General features: G+C 39.9%; 1 protein-coding gene and 1 long non-coding RNA gene across 10 annotated transcripts in view; one reads left to right on the top strand and one right to left on the bottom strand.

The window, feature by feature from the left end:
• The window catches only part of SUSD1 (sushi domain containing 1), a 282,806-nt gene that overhangs the window by 63,417 nt on the left and 198,330 nt on the right, over window positions 1-21,059 (top strand). For all 9 annotated transcript variants that reach the window (XR_007459116.1, XR_007459114.1, XM_049636099.1 and 6 more), the window contains 3 exons: window positions 3,141-3,238; window positions 4,070-4,256; window positions 18,203-18,312. Coding sequence is in view for 7 of the 9 variants with exons in the window: in XM_049636099.1 (XP_049492056.1) it covers window positions 3,141-3,238; window positions 4,070-4,256; window positions 18,203-18,312 (395 nt within the window). In the remaining 2 variants the exon portion in view is untranslated. The remainder of the gene's footprint in view (window positions 1-3,140; window positions 3,239-4,069; window positions 4,257-18,202; window positions 18,313-21,059) is intronic.
• LOC125927059 (uncharacterized) overlaps window positions 1-21,059 on the bottom strand; it is a 187,645-nt gene that overhangs the window by 114,062 nt on the left and 52,524 nt on the right. The gene's annotated exons all lie outside the window — the stretch shown is intronic.

Raw genomic sequence — 21,059 nt, 5'->3', positions numbered from 1 at the left:
ATTTTGAAAATGAAATAAATGACACTTTTAAAGTACTATACATACTGTCAGACCCATAGTAATTACTCAATAAGTGTTCACTGTTGCTTCTTATGACTGCTGTTAAAATGAGATCTTTTTTTTGTAAGTTTATTTATTTATTTTTGAGAGCGAGAGAGAGAATAAGGTGGGGAAGGGCAGAGAGAAGGAGAGATAGAATCCTAAACAGGCTTTGCACCATCCGCACAGAGCTGGATGCGGGGCTCAAACTCACAAACTGTGAGATTATGACCTGAGCTGAAGCTAGACACTTAACCAACTGAGCCACCCGGGTGCCCCAAGATGAGACCTAGTCTTTAAAGATCTATCAGTGTTTGCCATATTGTAAGTGCTGAGTAAAGAGTATCCTGTTCTTACAACCTTCAGTTCTACTCTGGTGTCTACTTCAACAAATACCAGAATCATCTTTCTAAAAAAAAAAAGTTCCATTATTTTCCTGCTTTTGCTCACGGGAGTAAGTCTGCACTTAGTCTGGCGGGCAGGATCGAGCCCAGTCTGTTCTGTCTACGTCTGCAGCCTCATTTCCTGTCATTCGCCCTTCTCAGTGCCTTACGCTTCTCTGTCACTCAACACCGTGAATATGCCACACCCTCCTGTAGCTCCAGACTTGCGTTAGGTTCGCTCTGCTTGGGTGTCTTCCCCCCTCTTTAGCCATTCATCCCTTAAGGTCATGCCCTCCACAAAGCCAGCTTCCCCAGGTCTTCCAGTGACAGTGGGTGGCTCCTTTCTCTCTACCCTGTGGTACTTGTGTGTAACTTTGTTCTAAGATTTATTGAGTTGTACTTACCTGCTTCTATGTCTGCTCCCTCCGTTAGACCACACATTCCCGAGGGAATGTTCTGATATGTTCTGATCATTGTCACAGCCCAGTGTCTGGCATGGGAGGAATCATCATTCAGTGAATGGCGAATAAAGAACCCTGGAGCCAGTTCCAAAGAGAACTTCCAGAAATGTTTTCAGTTATCAGTACTGTTAGAATGAGGGCATCTCTTTTAAAAAGGCAGCATTAATGTGGATGTTTAATACCTGATGTGTTTATAAAGAGGTCTTTCCACCTGGTGACACCTGGAGGGAAAAGCAAGCATGTTTTGTTAAACGGCCCCTTGGGATGAAATATCTGACATCCCCGTAATCAGATCTCGGTCCATCCGTGCAAGAGAGCACGGCACAGGCAGGAGGCAGATGGCAATTTTGAGATGTCATTTGCTGTTGTCATAGTGAATGAGCAGAAGGGAAGGACAAGGAAGGAAACTTTCATGTCTCCTTTCTAATCTCTGCTTGGATAGCAGGGGGGTCCTGAGTGAGAAGAACATTTGCCTCACTGGCAGTCAGAGACAAGGTGAGGGGTGGGATGTTTCCTTTTCTTTCTGGACCAGATGGTGAGTTGGTATCAGAGTGATGTGTGAGTGAGCAGGGGAGTCCAGGGCTCCAGGGACTTTGAAGGGTGATGGGGAGGGAAGGGTCCCGGAGTATTTGGGGCTTGTTCATGCTAATGAAAGACTGGCACCAACGTCATCTTCATGCTCCTCAGGGCGGCAAACAGATAGGATCTTTACATCTCTTAGGGTACTCATGTCCACAACTGGAATATTTCTTTGATTTCATTTTATCTGTGCTCTGGGAAAAGCATTGACGTAGAGACCCAGGAATGCTTTAGACAGCCATAGGTGATCCTTTGGTGTCTCACCAGAAATTTGCCTGTTTTCCTCTCTCTGCCTGTATTTATTCTCACTTACTGATGGCTGACCTGGGTTTACCCGAGACCCAGTAATGCTGCTGATGGGGTGATTTAGTAAAGATGTAAAATCTTCTTTGGCAAAGAGATCATCCGTAGATCACAGTCTGATGGTGGCATTGGTTGTGAGTACAGGGGAAATGAGTCAATCCTACAGGTACCCAAGGTACAGGTCAGGCTCTCTTTCCCATGTTGGAGGCTGAGAAGGGAGAGACAGGGGATGAGATGAGGGGAGGCATCTTCTGAGATGCGGAATTCTCTTTCTCACCCTTCTTGTAATCATTCTCCTCCTCCTCCTCCTTCATGTTCATTCATTTTTGAGAGAGAGAGACAGAGACAGAGTCAAGCAGGGGAGGGGCAGAGAGAGAGGGAGACACAGATTCTGAAGCAGGCTCCAGGCTCCAAGCTGTCGGCACAGAGCCCGATGCAGGGCTTGAACCCACAAATGGCCATATCATGATCAAAGCTGAAGTCGGACACTTAACCCCCTGAGCTACCCAGGTGCCCCTTTCTCACCCTTCTTGATGGGAGTCTTATCTTGGGTTTCCCAGAAAACAGAGCCTGTGGCACAGGGCTTATATTTATTACACAAGGGGGAATGACACCCTGGGAAGCAGGAGTGGGGTAAGGTGAGTAAAGCAGGGGAGGAAAGAGAGCCAGTACAATCCCTTGGAAACTGTGTTACCTCAGAACCAATGCCCTCATATGGTTTCCCACACTGCCAAATTTATTACATGAAATACACACAATATTCAAGCAGAACAACTTGAAGAAATCTGTGGCTTTCTGATCAGAATTAAATAGCTTCAGTTAGAGGAGTCCCAGAATTATCCAGGGACCTTGTGGGGAATTTATGTAGTTTACCCCACACTGCTGCTGAAGAATGGCCCTGTGTGTGGTGATGCATGTCATTTCCTTGTTGGGAACAGCAGTGACCTGGAAATAAGAGCATTGTGTCAGCCAGGTCAGATGGGGAAGCCAGAAACAGATCTTACCTACGTGGCTGCAGGGAAGATTCAGGGCTCAGCTCTGGGCCTCTCCATCCCACATGAGTGGAACGCCAGTGGCATCCAGTGGCCTGCCAGGCCAATCACAGGTTGGAATTCTTACCCACACTCAAGTGGCTATCTGTCTTTTCTTTTCCTCCAAGTCAGGTAATGGGCCAGGCTCATCTTTGATGAAGATGAATTGGGTGATTGGCCTGGGGCAGCTCGAATTGCCTGATTTGGCTTCTGAATCAGAGCATGAATGGTGATATGCCGAGTTGTCAGCTGCACAGATAAACTACGTCCATCATGATTGCCATTGGGATTTTTCCAAAGCCCATTGATGCATTTTGTGAGTGGACTCTCTTTTTCTGTTTTAGAAATAATTGCAGAAGTTAATGATGTATCAGTGTTTAATAACAGCTGTGTGAGGTGGCAAATAAACCCAGGAAGAACAGTCTCCAAGATTATCTATGTGGTAAGTAAAACGATCAACGTTTTCTTGACAGGGCAGAAATAGTATGCGACAGGAACGTGACTTGGAGGGACTTCCTGCTCTAAGGTCTTCTCAATCTAGTATATGTGCTGCCGAAGCAAGCACTAAGGTCTTCTCAATCTAATTGTCTGATTGTCCTTTTAAAAAGTGATCAGAATTTTTAACATAGTCTGGTGTATTTTATTTTACATTCTGTGTTTAATATATTTGTCATTCGACGGAGTATACGTGTGGGGGATATATTTATATTTGGCATCATCACTATCGCTTGTTTCCAAGCACTTGTATTTCACTCCTCCAGAGGGGGCCTGGAAGCATCTGCTGACTGGGTGACAGGATGCAGAGAGTGGCTCTCAGGTTGTGACTGCCTCCTTGATGGCTGGTCATTCATGTCATTTTATGTCCCTTCTTAGGGTGAGACTTCATCATCAGATACCTGATAGCAGAAACTTAACCTATTCATCTCCCCTGGGTGCGCAGTGTAGTAGGGGCATGGGATCCGGCCCCACAAAGGGTCTCTCTCAGTTGTTTTTTTATTTATTTAATTTTTTAAATGTTTATTTGTTTTTGAGAGAGAGAGGGACCAAGACTGTGAGTGGGGGAGGGGCAAAGAGAGAGGGAGACACAAAATCCCAAGTAGGCTCCAGGCTCTGAGCTGTCAGCACAGAGCCTGATGTGGGGCTCGGACTCACGAACCGTGAGATCATGACCTGAGCTGAAGTCGATGCTTAACCAACAGAGCCACCCAGGCGCCCCTCTCTATTGTTTTAACTGGAGTCATGGTGGGTTCTTTTTTCTTTCTCTCTCCCAAAGATACACATAAAAGGACAACGGTTGCACCCTGTGGAATCAGTTCATGAGGAGACCGTCAACTTGACCACAGACAGCAGGACCCCTGAAGTGTGCCTAGATCTGTACCCAGGCACCAACTACACCGTGAGCATCTTCACCGCCCTGCCCACACGCTCCGTGCCCACCATCATTGGGTTCCGGACAGCTGGTAGGTAGAGGTGAAGTCTCATTGCCTCCTAGGAAACGTTAAGCACAGGATGTGGGGAAGCGTACTTCAGAATCAACTGAGCCTGAGAGTTCCCACTTATTTTCTGAGATCTGTAGCCAGGAGGATGCGGTTACTCTAGGGGTCAGAACCAGCGCAGGTCTAGTAAGAGAGATTCCTATCTTACTGATGCGCTGATGTATTGTTTCACAGCTGGGTCCCTGGTTGAAATGGAAAGTAATGAGACATTTAAAAGAGGAGAATATTTGGTGACGGTGCAGCCAATTCCCAATTATCCAAGGAACTAGAGAGTAGCCATGTGGCTTATCTTTGGTCGGAAAGGGCAAGGTCATTTCTTACTCTTGGCTATGAGAGAGGAGGAGCCAGAGAGGGTGACCTAGCAGCTTTCCATCTAGGTAGGAAACTGACCCCAGGACCGGTGAGGGGTGGGAATCAAGTTGACAGTGAGTGAGTGGATAGGGAAGAGGCAGCCCTAAGATGCACGAAGGGAGATATTAAGTGAGAAGAGAAGTGGACAGGAAGGAGTTTCAAAAAGTAGTAATAAACCTCACTGCACATAGTTATCACATGATTTTTACAACAATATTGTGACAATTATAATAAATTTTTTTTTCGTAATTTTGGTTATGGGGTGTCAGGACTGATTAAATACCTTATAAGCAAATCTCAAGAAGCCATTAGTGTCATTTATTATTTTGGGTGAGTGGAGGTGGTTCTCAACTAGCTGTTTGATGTCCCACTTAAAATGTACCTCAGCCTTCGGGTATTACTACCACCAGGAACTGGGAAGTGACATGGATTTGGCAGAAATAATCGAATAGTCTGCTGATCTTAACAATAGAAAGCCAAATATGAAATTACACAGATTAGATTCCTAAGGTACTTATATATAAAAAACCCAAAATATTTCTTTCTAAACAAATAATATGTAGGGAAAGATGTTGTAGAATTAATATAACTAGAGAATCTTATTCAAAATTAATGATAAACTGCTGTGGGTTTAGTAGGAATAGGTCTTATTGGGGCATATTTCTCACATCCAATTTTGGCTCAGGTTGTGAGTTTGAGCCCCGCATCGGGCTATCTACTGTCGGCACAGAGCCTGCTTCAGATCCTCTGCCCCTTTCTCACTCTGCCCCTCCCCCACTCTTTCTCAAAAATAAACATTTAAAAAGTAGTATGTCTTCTTCTCTTTTTTATAAGTTTTAAATTTTAATACAGTACAGTTAACATACAGTGTTACATGAGTTTCAGGTGTAAGATACAGTGATTCAGCAATTTTCTACATTACTCAGTACTCATCACGATAAGTGTATTCTTTTTTTTAATGTTTTATTTATTTTTTTTGAGGGGGGAAGGGGCAGAGAGAGGGACAGAGGATCCAAATCAGGCTCTGCACTGACAGCAGTGAGCCTCTGCAATGACAGCAGTGAGCTGATGTGGGTCTTGAACTCACGAACCATGAAATCATGACCTGAGCCGAAGTCAGCCACTTAACCAACAATAAGTGCATTCCACGATAAGTGTACTCTTTTTTTTTTAAAAGGTTTTTTTTAAAATTTTTTTTAATGTTTATTTATTTTTGAGACAGAGAGAGACAGAGCATGAATGGGGGAGGGCCAGAGAGAGGGAGACACAGAATCTGAAGCAGGCTCCAGGCTCTGAGTTGTCAGCACAGAGCCCGACTCTGTGGGGCTCAAACTCATGACCTGAGCTGAAGTCGGATACTTAACCCACTGAGCCACCCAGGTGCCCCATAAGTATACTCTAATACCCTTCACCTGTTTCATCACCTCCCTCCTCTCTGGTAACCATCAGTTTGTTCCCTATACTTAGGAGTCTGTTTCTTGGTTTCTCTCTCTCTTTCCTTTTGTCATTTGTTTTGTTTCTTAAATTCTACAGATGAGTGAGATCATATAGTATTTGTGTTTTTCTGATTTATTTTACTTAGCATTACACTCTCTAGCTCCATCCATGTCATTGCAAATGGCAAGATTTCATTCTTTTTTATGGTTGAATAATATTCCTCTGTGTGTGTGTGTGTGTGTGTGTGTGTGTGTGTGTGTGCATGTACGCATGCCACATCTTTATCCATTCATCAGTCAACAGATACTTGGGCTGCTTCCATGTCTTGGTATTGTAAATAATGTTGTGATAAACATAGGGTTGCATGTATCCCTTTGAATTGGTGTTTTTGTATTTTTGGGATAAAATACCCAATGATGTGATTACTGGGCCATAGGGGTAGTTCAGTGTTTAACTTTTTGAGGAACCTCCATACTGTTTTCCACAGTGGCTTCACCAGTTTGCATTCCTACCAACAGTGCATGAGGGTTCCTTTTTCTCCACATCCTCAGTAACACTTGTTTCTTGTTTTGTTGATATTAGCCATTCTGACAGGCGTGAGGTCATATGTCATTGTGGTTTTGATTTGTATTTCCCTGGCGATGAGTGATGTTGAGCATCTTTTCATCTATCTGTTGGCCAGCTGTATGTCTTCTTTGGAGAAATGTCTGTTAATGTCTTCTGCCCCTTTTTAAATTAATTGGGTTATTTGTTCTTTGGGTATTGAGTTGTATCAGTTTTTTATATATTTTGAATACTTTTTATTGGTATGTCATTTGTAGATATTTCTCCCATTCCGTTGGTTGCCTTTTAGTTTGGTTGATTGTTTGCTTTACTCTGCAGAGATTTTCATTTTGATGTAGTCCCAGTTTATTTTGTTTTTGTTTTCCTTGCCTTAGGAGACATATCTAGAAAAATGTTGCTATGGTCGATGTCAGAGAAATTACTGACTGTGCTTTCTTACAGGATTTTTGTGGTTTCAGGTCTCACATTTATTTAAAAAAAAACTTTTTAAAATGTTTTTATTTATTTTTGAGACAGTGAGAGACAGAGCATGAACAGGGGAGGGTCAGAGAGGGAGACACAGAATCCGAAACAGGCTCCAGGCTCTGAGCTGTCAGCACAGAGCCTGACGCGGGGCTCGAACTCATGGACCATGAGATCATGCCCTGAGCCGAAGTCAGACACTTAACCGACTGAGCCACCCAGGCGCCCCAAGTCTCACATTTAGGTCTTTAATCCATTTTGAGTTTATTTTTGTGAATGTTGAAAGAGAGTGGTCCAGTTTCATTCTTTTGCTTGTTGCTGTCCAGTTTTCTCAACACCATTTGTTGAATAGATTTTGCCCACTGCATATTGTTTCCTGCTTTGCCCAAGATTAATTAACCATATAATTATGGATTTATTTCTGAGTTTTCTGTTCTGTTCCATTGATCTATTTGCCTGTTTTTGTGCCAGTACCATAGTGTTTTGATCACTACAGCTTTGTAATAAAACTTGGAGTCTGGAATCATGATGCCTCCAGTTTTGTATTTCTTTTTCAAGATTTCTTTGGCTATTTGAGGTCTCTTCTGGTTCCATACAAATTTTAGAATTGTTTGTTCTAATTCTGTAAAAAATGCTGTTGGTATTTTGATAGAGGTTACATTAAATCTGTAGATTGCTTTGGGTAGTACAGACATTTTAACAATGTTTGTTCTTTTTCTAAGTTTATTTATTTGTTTTGAGAGAGAGAGAGAGCAAGCACGAGCCAGTGGATGGGCAGAGAGAGAGGGAGAGAATCTCAAGCAGACTCTGTGCTGTCAGCTCAAAGCCCGACGTGGGGCTCAATCCCATGAACCATGAAATCATGACCTGAGTTGAAATCAAAAGTTGATGTTTGACTGCATCACCCAGGCACCCTACAATATTTGTTCCTTCAATCCATGACCATGGAATGTCTTTCCATTTATTTGTGTTATCATCAATTTTTTTTCATCAGGGTTTTATAGTTTTCTTTCACCTCTTTGGTTATGTTTAGTCCTAGGCATTTTATTGTTTTTGATGAAATTGTAAATATGATTGTTTTCTTAATTTGTCTTTCTGCTGCTTCATTATTGGTGCAAAAGATTTCTGTACGTTGATTTTGTATCCTGTGACTTTGCTGAATTTATCAGTTTCAGCTTTTTTAGGGTTTTCTATATGTAGTATCATGTCATCTGTAAATAGTGAAAGTTTTACTTCTTTGTAACCAATTTGGATGCCTTTTATTTCTTTTTGTTGTCTGATTGTTGTGGCTAGGACTTTATTATGTTGAATAAAAGTGTTGAGAGTGAACATCCTTATCTTGTTCTTGACATTAGGGGAAAAGCTCTCAGTGTTTCCCCATTAAGGATGATGTTAGCTGTGGGTTTTTCATACATGGCCTTCATTATGTTGAGGTATGTTCCCTCTAAACCTACTTTGCTCTGGTTTTTTTTTTATCATGAGTAGATGTTGTACTTTGTCAAATACTTTTTCTGCATCTATTGTAATGATCATATGGTTCTTATACATTCTCTTATTGATGTGATGTATCATGTTGATTGATTTGTGAATATTGAGCCACTTTTGCATTCCAGGAATAAATCCCACTTGTTTGTGGTGAATGATTTTTTTTTTTATTTTTATTTATTTTTTTTTTATTTAAAAAAAAAAATTTTTTTTTCAACGTTTTTTATTTATTTTTGGGACAGAGAGAGACAGAGCATGAACGGGGGAGGGTCAGAGAGAGAGGGAGACACAGAATCGGAAACAGGCTCCAGGCTCCGAGCCATCAGCCCAGAGCCTGACGCGGGGCTCGAACTCACGGACCGCGAGATCGTGACCTGGCTGAAGTCGGACGCTTAACCGACTGCGCCACCCAGGCGCCCCTGAATGATTTTTTTTAATGCGTTGTTCAATTCATTTTGCTAGTATTTGCTTGAGGGTTTTTGCATCCATGTTCATCAGAGATATTGACCTGTAGTTCTCTTTCTTTTGTGGTGTCTTTATCTGGCTTTGGTATCAAGATGATACTGGCCTAATAGAATGAATTTGGAATTTTTCCTCCCTCTTCTATTTTTTGGAATAGTTTGAGAGGAATGGGTATTGACTCTTCTTTAAATGTTTAGTAGAATTCACCTGTGAAGCCATCTGGTCCTGGACTTTTGTTTGTTAGGAGTTTTTTGATTACTGATTTAATTTCTTGGCTGGTTATTGGTCTGTTCAAATTTTCTATTTATTCCTGTTTCAGTTTTGGTAGATTATATGTTTCTAGGAATGTATCCATTTCTTCTAGGTTGTCCAGTTTATTGACATATAGTTTTCCTAATATTCTCTTACAAGAGTTTGTATTTCTCTGGTGTTGGTTATTTCTTCTCTCTCATTTGTGGTTTTGTTTATTTGAGTCCTCTCTCTCTTTTTTTTTGGGCGGGGGGAAGGGTCTGGCTATAGGTTTATCAATTTTGTTGATCTTTACAAAGAACCAGCTTTCATTGTTCTGTTCTATTGTTTTTTGGTTTCTATATCATTTACTTCTTCTACTCTAATCTTTATTACTTCCTTCTGGGTTTAGGTTTTGTTTGTTGCTCTTTTTCTAGCACCTTTAGGACTTAGGTTGTTTATGTGAGATTTTTCTTGCTTCTTGAGGTAGGACTGTATTATTATAATCTTGCCTCTTAGAATTGTTTTCCTGCATCCCAAAGATTTTGGGTCATTATGTTTTCATTTTTATTTATTTCCATGTAATTTTTGTTTGATTTCTTGGTGGACCCATTCATTGTTTAGTAGCATGTTATTTAACCTCCATGTATTTGTACCCTTTCCAAATTTGTTTTTTGTGGTTGATTTCTCATTTCATAGCGCTGTGGTCAGAAAAGATGCATGGTACAGCTTCTATCATTTGTTGAGACTTGTTTTGTGGACTGTTATATGATCTGTTCTGGAGAATGTTCCATGTGCACTTGCAAAGAATGTGTATTCTGCTGTTTTAGGATGGAATATTCTGAATATATCTGTTAAATCCATCTGTTCCAATGTATCATTCAAAGCCGCTTTTTCCTTGTTGATTTTCTGTATGAACGATCTGTTCATTGATGTAAGTGGGGTGTTAAAGTCCCCTCCTATTATTGTACTACTGTTGATTAGTTCCTTTATGTTTGTTATTAACTGGTTTATGTATTGAGTGCTTTCATGTTGGGTGCATAAATACTTACAATTGATCTATTGTCTTGTAGGATTGTCCCCTTTATTATTACAAAGTGTCCTTCTTTGTCTCTTTTTACAGTCTTTGTTTTAAAGTCTTTTTCCATTTTAAGTATTGCTACTTCAGCTTTCTTTTGACATCTATTTGCGTGATAGATGTTTCTCCACCCCCTTGCTCTCAATCTGCAGGTGTCTACACGTCTGAAATGAGTCTCTTGTAGGCAGCATATAGATGGGTATTGTTTTTTAATCTCTTCTCTCACCCTATGTCTATCGATTGGAGCATTTAGTCCATTTACAATCAAAGTAATTATTGATAGATATGTATTTACTGACGTTTTGTTGTTTTATAGTTTTAGTTTTTCTAGGGAATAGGTCTTATTGAAAAGACTTCAAACTCATGTGTCATTATTTAGTCAAAATGACAGCTTGCTGTTCAGTGTCAGCTGTTTTTACTAATACCCAGTTACCTCTACAAGGTAATTTCTCTCCAAGAAAAAGATGGTCTGTAGGGTCAGACAGACGTGGTTTGCATTTTAACTCTGCATTGAAGAGTTTGGTGACCATGGCTGAGTATTTAAATGTCTCCAGATCTCTTTCCTCTGCCTGAAATTTTAAGTGGAATTGGATTAAATTTGCAAGTTAATCTAGTGAGAATTGGGTTATATGGAGGCATCCCAACTGGGAAAAAGTACATTTCTACATTTACTCAATATTACTTAAGTTTTATCTTTTCTGTTCATATATGCACTGTTGTAAAGATTTGCCATTCTCTTCCTTTAGATCCTGCACATTTGGTGATCTGATCTCATTATAAGCTTCATGCTAGTTCTCTTAAAATGAATTGGGAAGTCTTCCATATTTTTTATGCTCTAGAAAAGTTTGTATCACTTTGGAATTTTGCCTTCCTCTAAAGTTGGACACATTTTCTCTTGAGATCGTTAGGTTTTATCCCTTTTGGGAGATAATTCTTTGATAACTTTGTTAATTTCTGCTATGACTTTTTAAAAAAAATCTGTTTATGTTTCCTATAATTTCTTCAATTTTTTTTAATTTTTAAAAAAAGTTTAGTTTTTTATTAAAAAAAATTTTTTTTTAGTTTTATTTTGAGAGAGAGAGAGAGAGAGAGAGAGAGGAAGCTCATGTGAAAGCAGGGAGAGGGGCAGAGAGAGAGAAGAGAGAGAATTCCAAACAGGCTCTGCATGCTGTCAGTGTAAAGCCTGAGGTGGGGCTTGAACCCATGACCCATGAGATCATGACCTTAGCTGAAATCAAGAGATGCTTAACTGACTGAGCCACCCAGGTGCCCCTATTTATTTTTGAGAGGCAGAGAGTGCCAACGAGTAGGGAGGGGCAGAGAGAGAGGGAGATAGAGAATCCCAAGTATTCTTCATATTGTCAGCACAGAGCCTGACTCAGGGCTCGAACTCATGAACTGAACCATGAAATCATGACCTGAGTTGAAATCAAGAGTCGGACATGTAACTGACTGAGCCTCCCCAGCGCCCCCTTCAGTCAATTTTCATTATTTGTATTTTCCTAAAAGAGTATGGGTGAGATTTTAAGTATATCAGTGGAATGTCATGTGGAATATTTACTGACAATTCCTCTGGGGTTACAGGTTATATAACCCCAGGTTATTTTGATTCCTAATTTGGGTTTTCTCTCAAAAATTGATTAGCTTAGCTTGAGTTGTTTGTTTTATTACTGTTCCTTTCCCTGAAGAATAAACTCTTGGTTTTTTAAGTGTTTTTCTTTTTCTATGTCATTAATTTCTCCCCTTAGTTTTATTATTTCTTTCTCCTTGATTCTCTTAAGTTGGTTATATATTGTTCTATTAAGAAATTCTTCCACTGAATGTATAATTCAACATATTTCCATTTTTTCCTGTTTGAGCATAAAAGTCTTTAATGCTTCTGAACTTGAGCATTGGTAGAATTCCTTAGACACTGATACATATTCTCTTTATCCTTACTTTCTAGGCATGATATAATTGTGATTCTGATTTTCTCTTTGATTGATTTTCTCTTTGGTTGAAGAAATGTTTATGAGTGTGTTAATATATGTTCTCTTTATGTTTACTTTCAAAGCATTACATAATTGCTATTTTGATTTCCCCATTGACTGAAGGATTAATTATAAGTGAATTATACAAGTGGCAGGTTTTCTTTTTGTTTTTTTTTTAACATTTAACTTTGTTGTTAATTTCTAGTTTTATTACATTTTGGTATTTTGGGGGGGGACTTATTGACATTTTCTTGGGGCTTATTATTTGGGAAAGTTTTGTGATAATGTTTGCTTGTGAGTAGAGTAAGATCTGGTCTTCAGTCAACTTTATTAATAAAGTTATTCAGATCTTCTATTTTTTGTTGTATTATTGGTTTTTGGTTACTTGGATCGCCATTTTTCTCAGTCTCTCTCAGAAATCCTAATTGTTTTCTTTCACACATTTTGATGTTCTGATATTTATGTCTTAATTGCAGAATCTAACTTTCATTAGTAATAAATGGCTTACTTTAACCTGTATAATATTTTTTGCCCTGGAATATAGTTTGATAACAATATTGGTTTTCTTGATTTCTTTGTGTATCTATTTGCATATGTTTTTGTTCACTGTTGTTCCTTTTTAATAAGAAAAATTTTAATTTTCGTGTAGTTAATGTACAGTGTTATATCAGTTTCAGGTGTACAATATAGTGATTCAGAAGTTCCATGCATGACTCAGTGTTCATCATGATTACTGTTTTTAAAAAAAATTTTAATGTTTTTATTTTTTTTGAGAGAGAGAGAGAGAGAGAGAGACCGAGTGCAAACAGAGGAGGGGCAAAGAGAGAGGGAGACACAGAACCTGAAGCAGGCTCCAGGCTCTGAGCTGTCAGTACAGAGCCCTGTGCGGGGCTCAAACTTGTGAGCCACGAGATCATGACCTGAGCCAAAGTCGGACACTTAACTGATTGAGCCACCCAGGCGCTCACATGATTAGTGTACTCTTAATCCCCTTCACTTGTTTCTCCATTCCCATATTCTAAACACTTTTGTTCTTAAAAGCTGTCTGAATAACATTGCTGTAGATGTACTCTAGGAAGCAGCATATACTGTGAGCCTTCTTGAGAAAAGCTTTTTGTTTTTTTTTAATTGAATCTTTACAAACTTTTTTTTAATGTTTATATATTTATTTTGAGAGAAAGAGATAGAGCATGAGCAGGGGAAGGGCAGAGAGGGAGACAGAAGTCTGAAGCAGGCTCTGCACTGACAGGGCCCGATGCAGGGCTCAAACCCACGAATCATGAGATCATGACCTGAGCGGAAGTCAGACACTTAACTAGCTGAGCCACCCAGGCACCTTGAGAAGAGTTTTGTTTTTAAGTAGATAAGTTAAGCAATTTATTTACATTTAGTGTTCTTTGTAATATGATTTTCTTCTTCTGTCATCTTAATTTTTTTTTCTTTTTTATGTTGCTTTGCTATGTCCATTGTTTTCTATCTTTTTGCTACATAAATTTCTTTTTCAGTGATTCAGAGAGTATAGATTTTGTTTTTATTCTATGTTGTACATTAAAAAACAAACAAAATCCTATTTGAATGTATATTTTTCTGATTACCAGTGTTCTGAAATAATGTTAATTTCTTCCTGAATAAAGAATTTAGCATTCTGTACTTCCTTTTTTTCCTTCCCCTCTTGCTTCCCTTATGTTATTGGCTTAATACAGCATTTTACTGCCAGCTTCTTATTTTTAATCATTTTAAACATGTATCTTTGTTTATTTTTTAAAAGTTTTTTTTTTTTTAAATTTATTACTTATTTTTGAGAAAGACAGAGAGAGTGCAAGCAGGGGGCAGGGAGAGAGGGAGAATCTCAAGCAGGCCCCGTGCCATCAGCTCAGAGCCTAATGTGGGCTTGAACTCACCAACCGTGAGATCATGACCTGAGCCAAAGTTGGACACTCAGCCGACTGACCCACCCAGGAGCCCTGGCCTTCACTATTTCTTTTTTCTTTTCTTTTCTTTTTTTTTTTTTTTTTTTTTTTGCCTTCACTATTTCTAATGCACTTTAAATTCTGTTGTTGGACTTGCATTTCCTTTTGTTTCTTGTCTCATCTAGTTCTTTTTTTTTTTTTTTTTAAGTAAGGTCTAGGTCCAACATGGGGCTTGAACTCAACAACCCCCCAGATCGAGAGTCCCTAGATCGAGAGTCACATGCCCTACAGACTGAGCCAGCCATGTTTTCTTTTTCTTTTTGCCTCTCAACCAATTTCCTTTCTGCTATTGCATTCTCTTATTAACTCATCCTTTATCCCATTTTAATCTATCTTTAAAATTTTTTTACTGAAGGTACAAAACAGATGTTGCCTAATTATACTATTACTTTGCTCAATATTTTTAAACTTTTATTTATTTATTTTTAAAATATTTATTTATTTTTGAGAGAGAGAGAGAGAGAGAGCGCGCGCGCAACTGCAAGAGGAGAAGGGCAAAGAGAGAGCGAGAGAGAATCCTAAGCAGAGCCTGATGCAGGGCTTGATCTCATGAACTACAAGATCATCAGTGAGCTAAAATCAAGAGTCAGATGCTTAACTGACTGAGCCACCCAAGCAATCCAATTGTTTTTCAAAGAATATTTATTCTTTGCCTCTTTGTAGAATTGTTTCACAGGCTTTTTTTTTCTTCTAGATTACTTATTTTTCTAGATTACTTCTAGATTATTTTCTAGATTATTTCTAGATTACTTATTTTTTTCTAGATTACAATAAGTAATCTTGTTACTTTATTACAATAAGTAGTAAAAGTTTTATCTAGGTCTGATATTTCCCTCATAATAAAATGGATGGCATTCTCTCTCATTTTGCTTTTTATTGGATGATATTAGTGTGTGCTTTTGTCACATCTCGTCTTGAAGGATTTGCTGCTGATTGGATAATCCAGCATCCTTCAGGAAACAACTAGCTGTGAGAAAGCCCACTGGCTTGAGCTTTATTTCTGAGCACTTTGCTGTCTTGATTAGTGAAACTGGTGCTCTCGGACAGTGTCCGTTGTCCGACTTCATTGTGATGCTGTGGTCTACGGAGGCAGGAGAGCACTGAGTCCCTCCTTCTGCCAACACAGGCTCTCTGTCAGGTGGGCCCTCCAGGTCCCTGGGCCTCCGTGTAGAAGTCGTTCCATGTCACTGGTCTCCAGTATGCTAAGGAAGGACTATTATTATTATTACTACTACTAGTAGTTGTAATAGTAGTATATATTACTTTTTACCCTGGCTGCCTGTCAGCATTGCCTGGTGAATTAAAACAAAATACAGATGTGTATTCGCACCTCAGATCTGTGTCTGGGCCGTTCTGATGTTCAGATAGGATCAGGAACTACGAGGCTCAATTGTTCCAAGTGGAGCATCCATCACTTATGTGTCCTGTTGCTGTCCTTACTTCTAGCCCCTACCTCTGTGGGCACCAGTTTCTCCTCCAGTTCCTTCCTTGAACACTTTGAGGCCATGCCCCTTTGCTTGATGGCAAAGGCACATAGTAGCTCTCGGTATCTTCCTTTCATCTGGTCTCTTCCGCACGGTGCTAAGCAGAAACATCTTCATGTTTATGCCTTGTGTATGTCAACCCACCCTTCTTTCTAACCCAGATGCAAATTTTGACCCATTTTTACTATTCTCAGTCACTTCTGTCAGGACTGGGGGTGGGAAGTGAGAGCCAGATGCCTTTGTTCACATTGCCATCTTCCCCTGAATTCAGACTATGATGGCTGTGAGTGAGAAATCCTACTGAGCTGGGAACTATGCAGGCAGTACTTCTATTTTATGTTCCGTTTGTGAACAGACATATACTGTGTGTGGTAGTCCTTACAGACATGTATTTGGTGTGCCTCAAAATCATGCACACACGTAGCAATTTTTGCTTCTGATGTCCTTATTAAATTTTTAAAAGGATCTTATAAAATCTTTAAATCTGAGCCTGGGTGGCTCAGTGGGTTAAGTGTCCAACTCTCGATTTGAGCTCAGGTCATCATCTCATCATGGGTTGTGAGTTTGAGCCCTGTGTCGGGCTGTGCACTGACAGCGAGGAGCCTGCTTGGGATTCTCTCTCTCCCTCTTTCTCTGACCTTCCCCTGCTCAAGCTCCCTCTCTTCCTCAAAAATAAATAAATAAATAGGGGCGTTTGGGTGGCTCAGTTGGTTAAGCGTCCAACTTCAGCTCAGGTCATGATCTCACAGTTTGTGAGTTTGAGCCCCGCATCAGATACTGCTGCCGGCACAGAGCCTGCTTCGAATCTTCTCTCCTCCCCACCCCACTCTCTGCCCCTCCCCGTCTTGTGCACTCTGGCTCTCTAAAAATAAATAAACTTTTTGAAAAAAATAAATAACAGCTAAAAAGTTGTGAAGATAAAGGGGAGAACAAGTGATAGATAGGTCTTCGAATTGTCTCTCATAACCATAGTTTTACATTTTCCAATTATAGCTAAGAATATTTTCTCCCAGCTAATTGCCTTGTGTTGCATGTGTGAGTGATGTCTAAAATGCTGTGGGCAATTTTGATTTTGAATAATTTGTTGTCATTATTACTTCTTAGGTAGCAGAGACTCCCATGGGAGAAATGTAGTTTTCTAGGTAGTTATAAAAAGCCTCTTCTTTCTGATAGACATTTAAATTTTTTCTCATTTGACAAAAATGTACTGGCTTGTTAGGAAACTTTCTTTTCCTTGCAAATTAGCCATGGTATTCCTAGACATTCTGTAAGGTGTTTTTTTGTTTTTGTTTTTTGTTTTGAGAGAGTGAGGGAGAACACATAAATGGGGTAGAGGGGCAGAGGGGGAGAGAGGGAATCTTAAGCAGGCTCCACACTCAGCACAGAGCCGGACATGGGGCTTGATCCCATGACTCTGGGATCATGACCTGAGCCAAAATCAGGAGTCAGATGCTCAACCGACTGAGCCACTCAGGTGTCCCTGTGAGTTTTTTACTCATTAGTAACAAACCTCTTCACTCTCAATGACACGTGAAGAAACTAGAACATTGAAGGAATAAATTAGACTGGAGGAGGTATGAAATTACTTTTTTTTTTTTTTAAACCAGCAGTTGAAATAAGTCTGCTCTCTGATTATGGTACTGCCTTAGTTCTCTGAGTAGCTCTTGAAATACTGCCTGCTATGAAGCAAACATCTTGCCTGGCCATCTACTTTCTGATCATCTTCTAGGTAGGAAGCCCCCACTCTGAGAGTTCTAATCCATGCTCTTTGACTTTTATTGATCTTTTCCTTATTCTCAGACTTTCTAGCTTTTGACACATTTCCCTCCATGACATTTTACATATGGACTATCCAAGTGATATCCAACTTTCTAAAAGTATCACAGCTTTATCAGATTACATTGATTAATTTTTTTAATGTTTGTTTATTTATTTTGAGAGAGAAAGAGAGCAAGCAGGAGAGGGGCAGATAGAGAAGGGGAGAGAGGATCCCAAGTAGGCTCCTCCCTGTCAGCACAGAGCCCGACATGAGGTTTGATCTTTCATGGACCGTGAGACCATAACCTGAGCTGAAATCAAGAGTGAGACGCTTAACTGAGCCAATGAGGGGCCCCCTATTAGTTTACATGGATTTTTAAATATGAATTATTTCATCTGATTCTCTCAATAGCCTGTGATGTAAGAAAAAGCAAGTCAGATTACTGGATTTCACAAAGAAGGACACTGAGGTTTGGAGGGCTTAAGTGACTTAGCTAAGGTCATGCAATTAAGAAGTTGTGGAGCCAGGACTTGAAGCCAAATGTGATACCCTTGCTGTTAAACACCCTGTTGGCTTTTATAAGGTGTCAGTTTCAAATGTTACTTAGCCAAGATATGTTTTGCTAAGATATACAACCTGTCCACATGTCTTATCTTTTAGAAGATGATCTCTCAGAAGATGATGCAACTTTCAATATTTCAATATTCAGCGAAGCTTGTTTGAAACTGAGCAGGGGCCCTAGGAAAGCTGGATCAGAACAAACGTACCAAGTAAGAAGATCTCTCATGCTGTCTGTCAAAGTACTGTGTCACTTAAAAATTTGGGTGCTCTCCAAGTGAGGATCCAAAGTATTTAAAAACACTGATAGAATGAATGTCTAGACAGTTTGATATTTGTCGCTAGAGATGGATTTGAGATGTGAGATGGATGCCAAGTGAGGGGTTAGATTGGAGGAAGACACCGTATTTGGTGACTTGCTATCGGTTTCCCTGTCTGGTATTTCACATGTGTATGTTTTATTATTTTATGCATTTTATAATTACAGCTTATTTTACCATCAAATTCATACTTGCAGATCTTTAAGAAACTCATTGCATGGCTATTGGTCCCCATTTAACTTGACTTTTTAAAAGTCAACACATCTCAAAATTATAAATAAACTCAGGTAGGAACTGAGAGTTTTTATTTTATGTCATTTTTAGTGCCTAGCAAGTCATTTGGCACAGTAGACTAAGTATTAAATTAAAGTTAATTAATTCATTAGCCATTTACCAAAACAATATAATGTATCAGTCACACTAAGGTAAAGTGTTTTTTTTTTTTTTTTTTTAATATTTATTTTTGAGAGAGAGAGCACGAGCGAGTGAGTAAGCATGAGTGGGGGAGGGGCAGAGAGGGAGGGAGACACAGAATATGAAGCAGGCTCCAGGCTCAGAGCTGTCAGCACAGAGCCCAATGCGGGGCTCGAATTCACGAACTGCAAGATCATGACCTGAGCCCAAGTCAGATGCTTGACCGACTGAGCCACCCAGGCAACAACCCCCCCCGTTTTTAAACATTTTTTTTTAACCCACAATGATGTGGGATAAAGGTGAAGAAGGACACTGTGGGCAAGTAGAGTAGCATATTGAGTTTTAGGGAACATGGTTCTCTTAGGGAACAAAGAAAGCAAGGGAGAATAGCAAGAGATGAGGCAAAAACCTAAGCAGTGGCTAGATCGTGAACAGCCCTGTAATTTGGAGTTTGGATCTTATTTTGATGTCTCTGTGGAGTCACTGAAGGATTTTAAACTGGTGAACAAAATATTCATATTTTTATATTAGGAAGAATACAGGGGCTAGAAACATATTCAAGTACCTAAATAAAATTAACATTAATTTAAGATACAGATGATGTCAAAAAATCAGTGTAGGGCCTCCTGGGTGGCTCAATCGGTTGAGCTTCCGACTCCTGATTTTGTTTCAGGTCATGATCCCAGGGTCGTGGGATTGAGCCCTGAGTTGGGCTCCACACTGAGCGAGGGGCCTGCTTGAGATTCTCTCTCTCTCTCTCTCTCTCTCTCTCTCTCTCTCTCTCTCTCTCTGCCCCTCTACTCTGCTCATGCACTCTCTCTCAAAACAACAACGACAAAAAAACGCCAAACCAACCCCCCACCCAATAAAGGCAGTTTGCAAAGACAGTATAGAATATATATGTATTATAAAAATGCAAATGAACACCTGTTAGTGTAAGCCAAAAAAGAAAAACAAATTAAGCCATGAGACACCATGATTCTTCTTTGAGCATAGAATACTGTTCTCCACAGCTGCTGGCCACTGAAACTGTCATGACTTTTCCAGAATAGTTATTTGTTAGCATCTATCAGTAAATTTTTGGAAATGGACTGTAATTAATTATACAGACACATACAGAAAGATTACTCTGTTCTCTGAAGCTTTATTTATAATAGGGGAAATTGGAAACAACTTAAATGTTCATCAGTAGGGATTTGGTTAAGTAGAGAATCATACATTAATCTGTTAGACCACTATGCAGACATGAAATAGGTTCTGCCTCACACTGGACAGCATTTGCTACTGGAGACCCTCTCAGTCCCTCCCTCCCAGGATTCCTTTCCTCTACCTGTCCCTTAAATCTGATTACCCTCAAGGTTGTTCCTTGCCCATTCTCTCGTCATTCTGTACCCCACTTTGAGCCATCTTATCCAATCTCTTTATTTCCTTCACTGTCTCCATGCTGGTAAGTCCTAAATCGGTTTCTTCAGACCTCATTCGTTCTATAAGCTCTAAGCTCCGTACTCCCTGATTAGCTTCTTGTGTTCTTTTGCATTGTGTCTTCATGTATGTGACCCTCCTACTAGCAGTGTCCTTCCTTCCCTTATCCTACCTGACTGCTTCCTATTTATCCTCAAGGCTCAGCTCAGTCAGCAACCCTGGTGGGACACCTTCGCTGACTTCCTGTCCCAAATGCTGTTCCTGATCTCTGAATAGTTTTTCCTACCCCCTAACTCACTTGGTTAATGCTAATTTCTCCTCTGGTCCATAATTAAGATAGGGAAGCTTTTCCCCATCCCTAAAGAGGAGGATGAGGTGTTCCTCCTGAGTGCTCCTACAGCCTCATGTATTATAGCATTTCTCCCTCAGTGTTTAAAAAAGTTCTTTTTAAATGTTTATTTATTTGAGAGAGAGAGAGAGAGAGAGAGAGAGAGAGAGAGAGAGAATCCCAAGCAGACTTCACTGTCAGTGCAGATAGAGCCTGATGTGGGGCTCGAACTCACAAACCCTGAGATCATGACCTGAGCCAGAGTCAAGAGAAAAGATGCTCAACTGACTGAGCCACCCAGGTGCCCCCTCCCTGGGTATTTTGTTTGCCTAGATAGTCATCTGTGAGTTCCTTGAGGTTAGGACCTTATCTTATTTGCCATTGTATACCCAATGCTGTATGGTCTGTATATCTATTTAGAGAACGAATTAATGACAAAGTCTTTACAATATATGTTAAAAAAACTTTTTTTTTA

This window comes from Panthera uncia, chromosome D4 (genome assembly GCF_023721935.1).
Source record: "Panthera uncia isolate 11264 chromosome D4, Puncia_PCG_1.0, whole genome shotgun sequence".
Taxonomy (NCBI): domain Eukaryota; kingdom Metazoa; phylum Chordata; class Mammalia; order Carnivora; family Felidae; genus Panthera; species Panthera uncia.
Note: the sequence above shows the minus strand (reverse complement) of the source record. Positions and strands in the feature narration are given on the sequence as shown.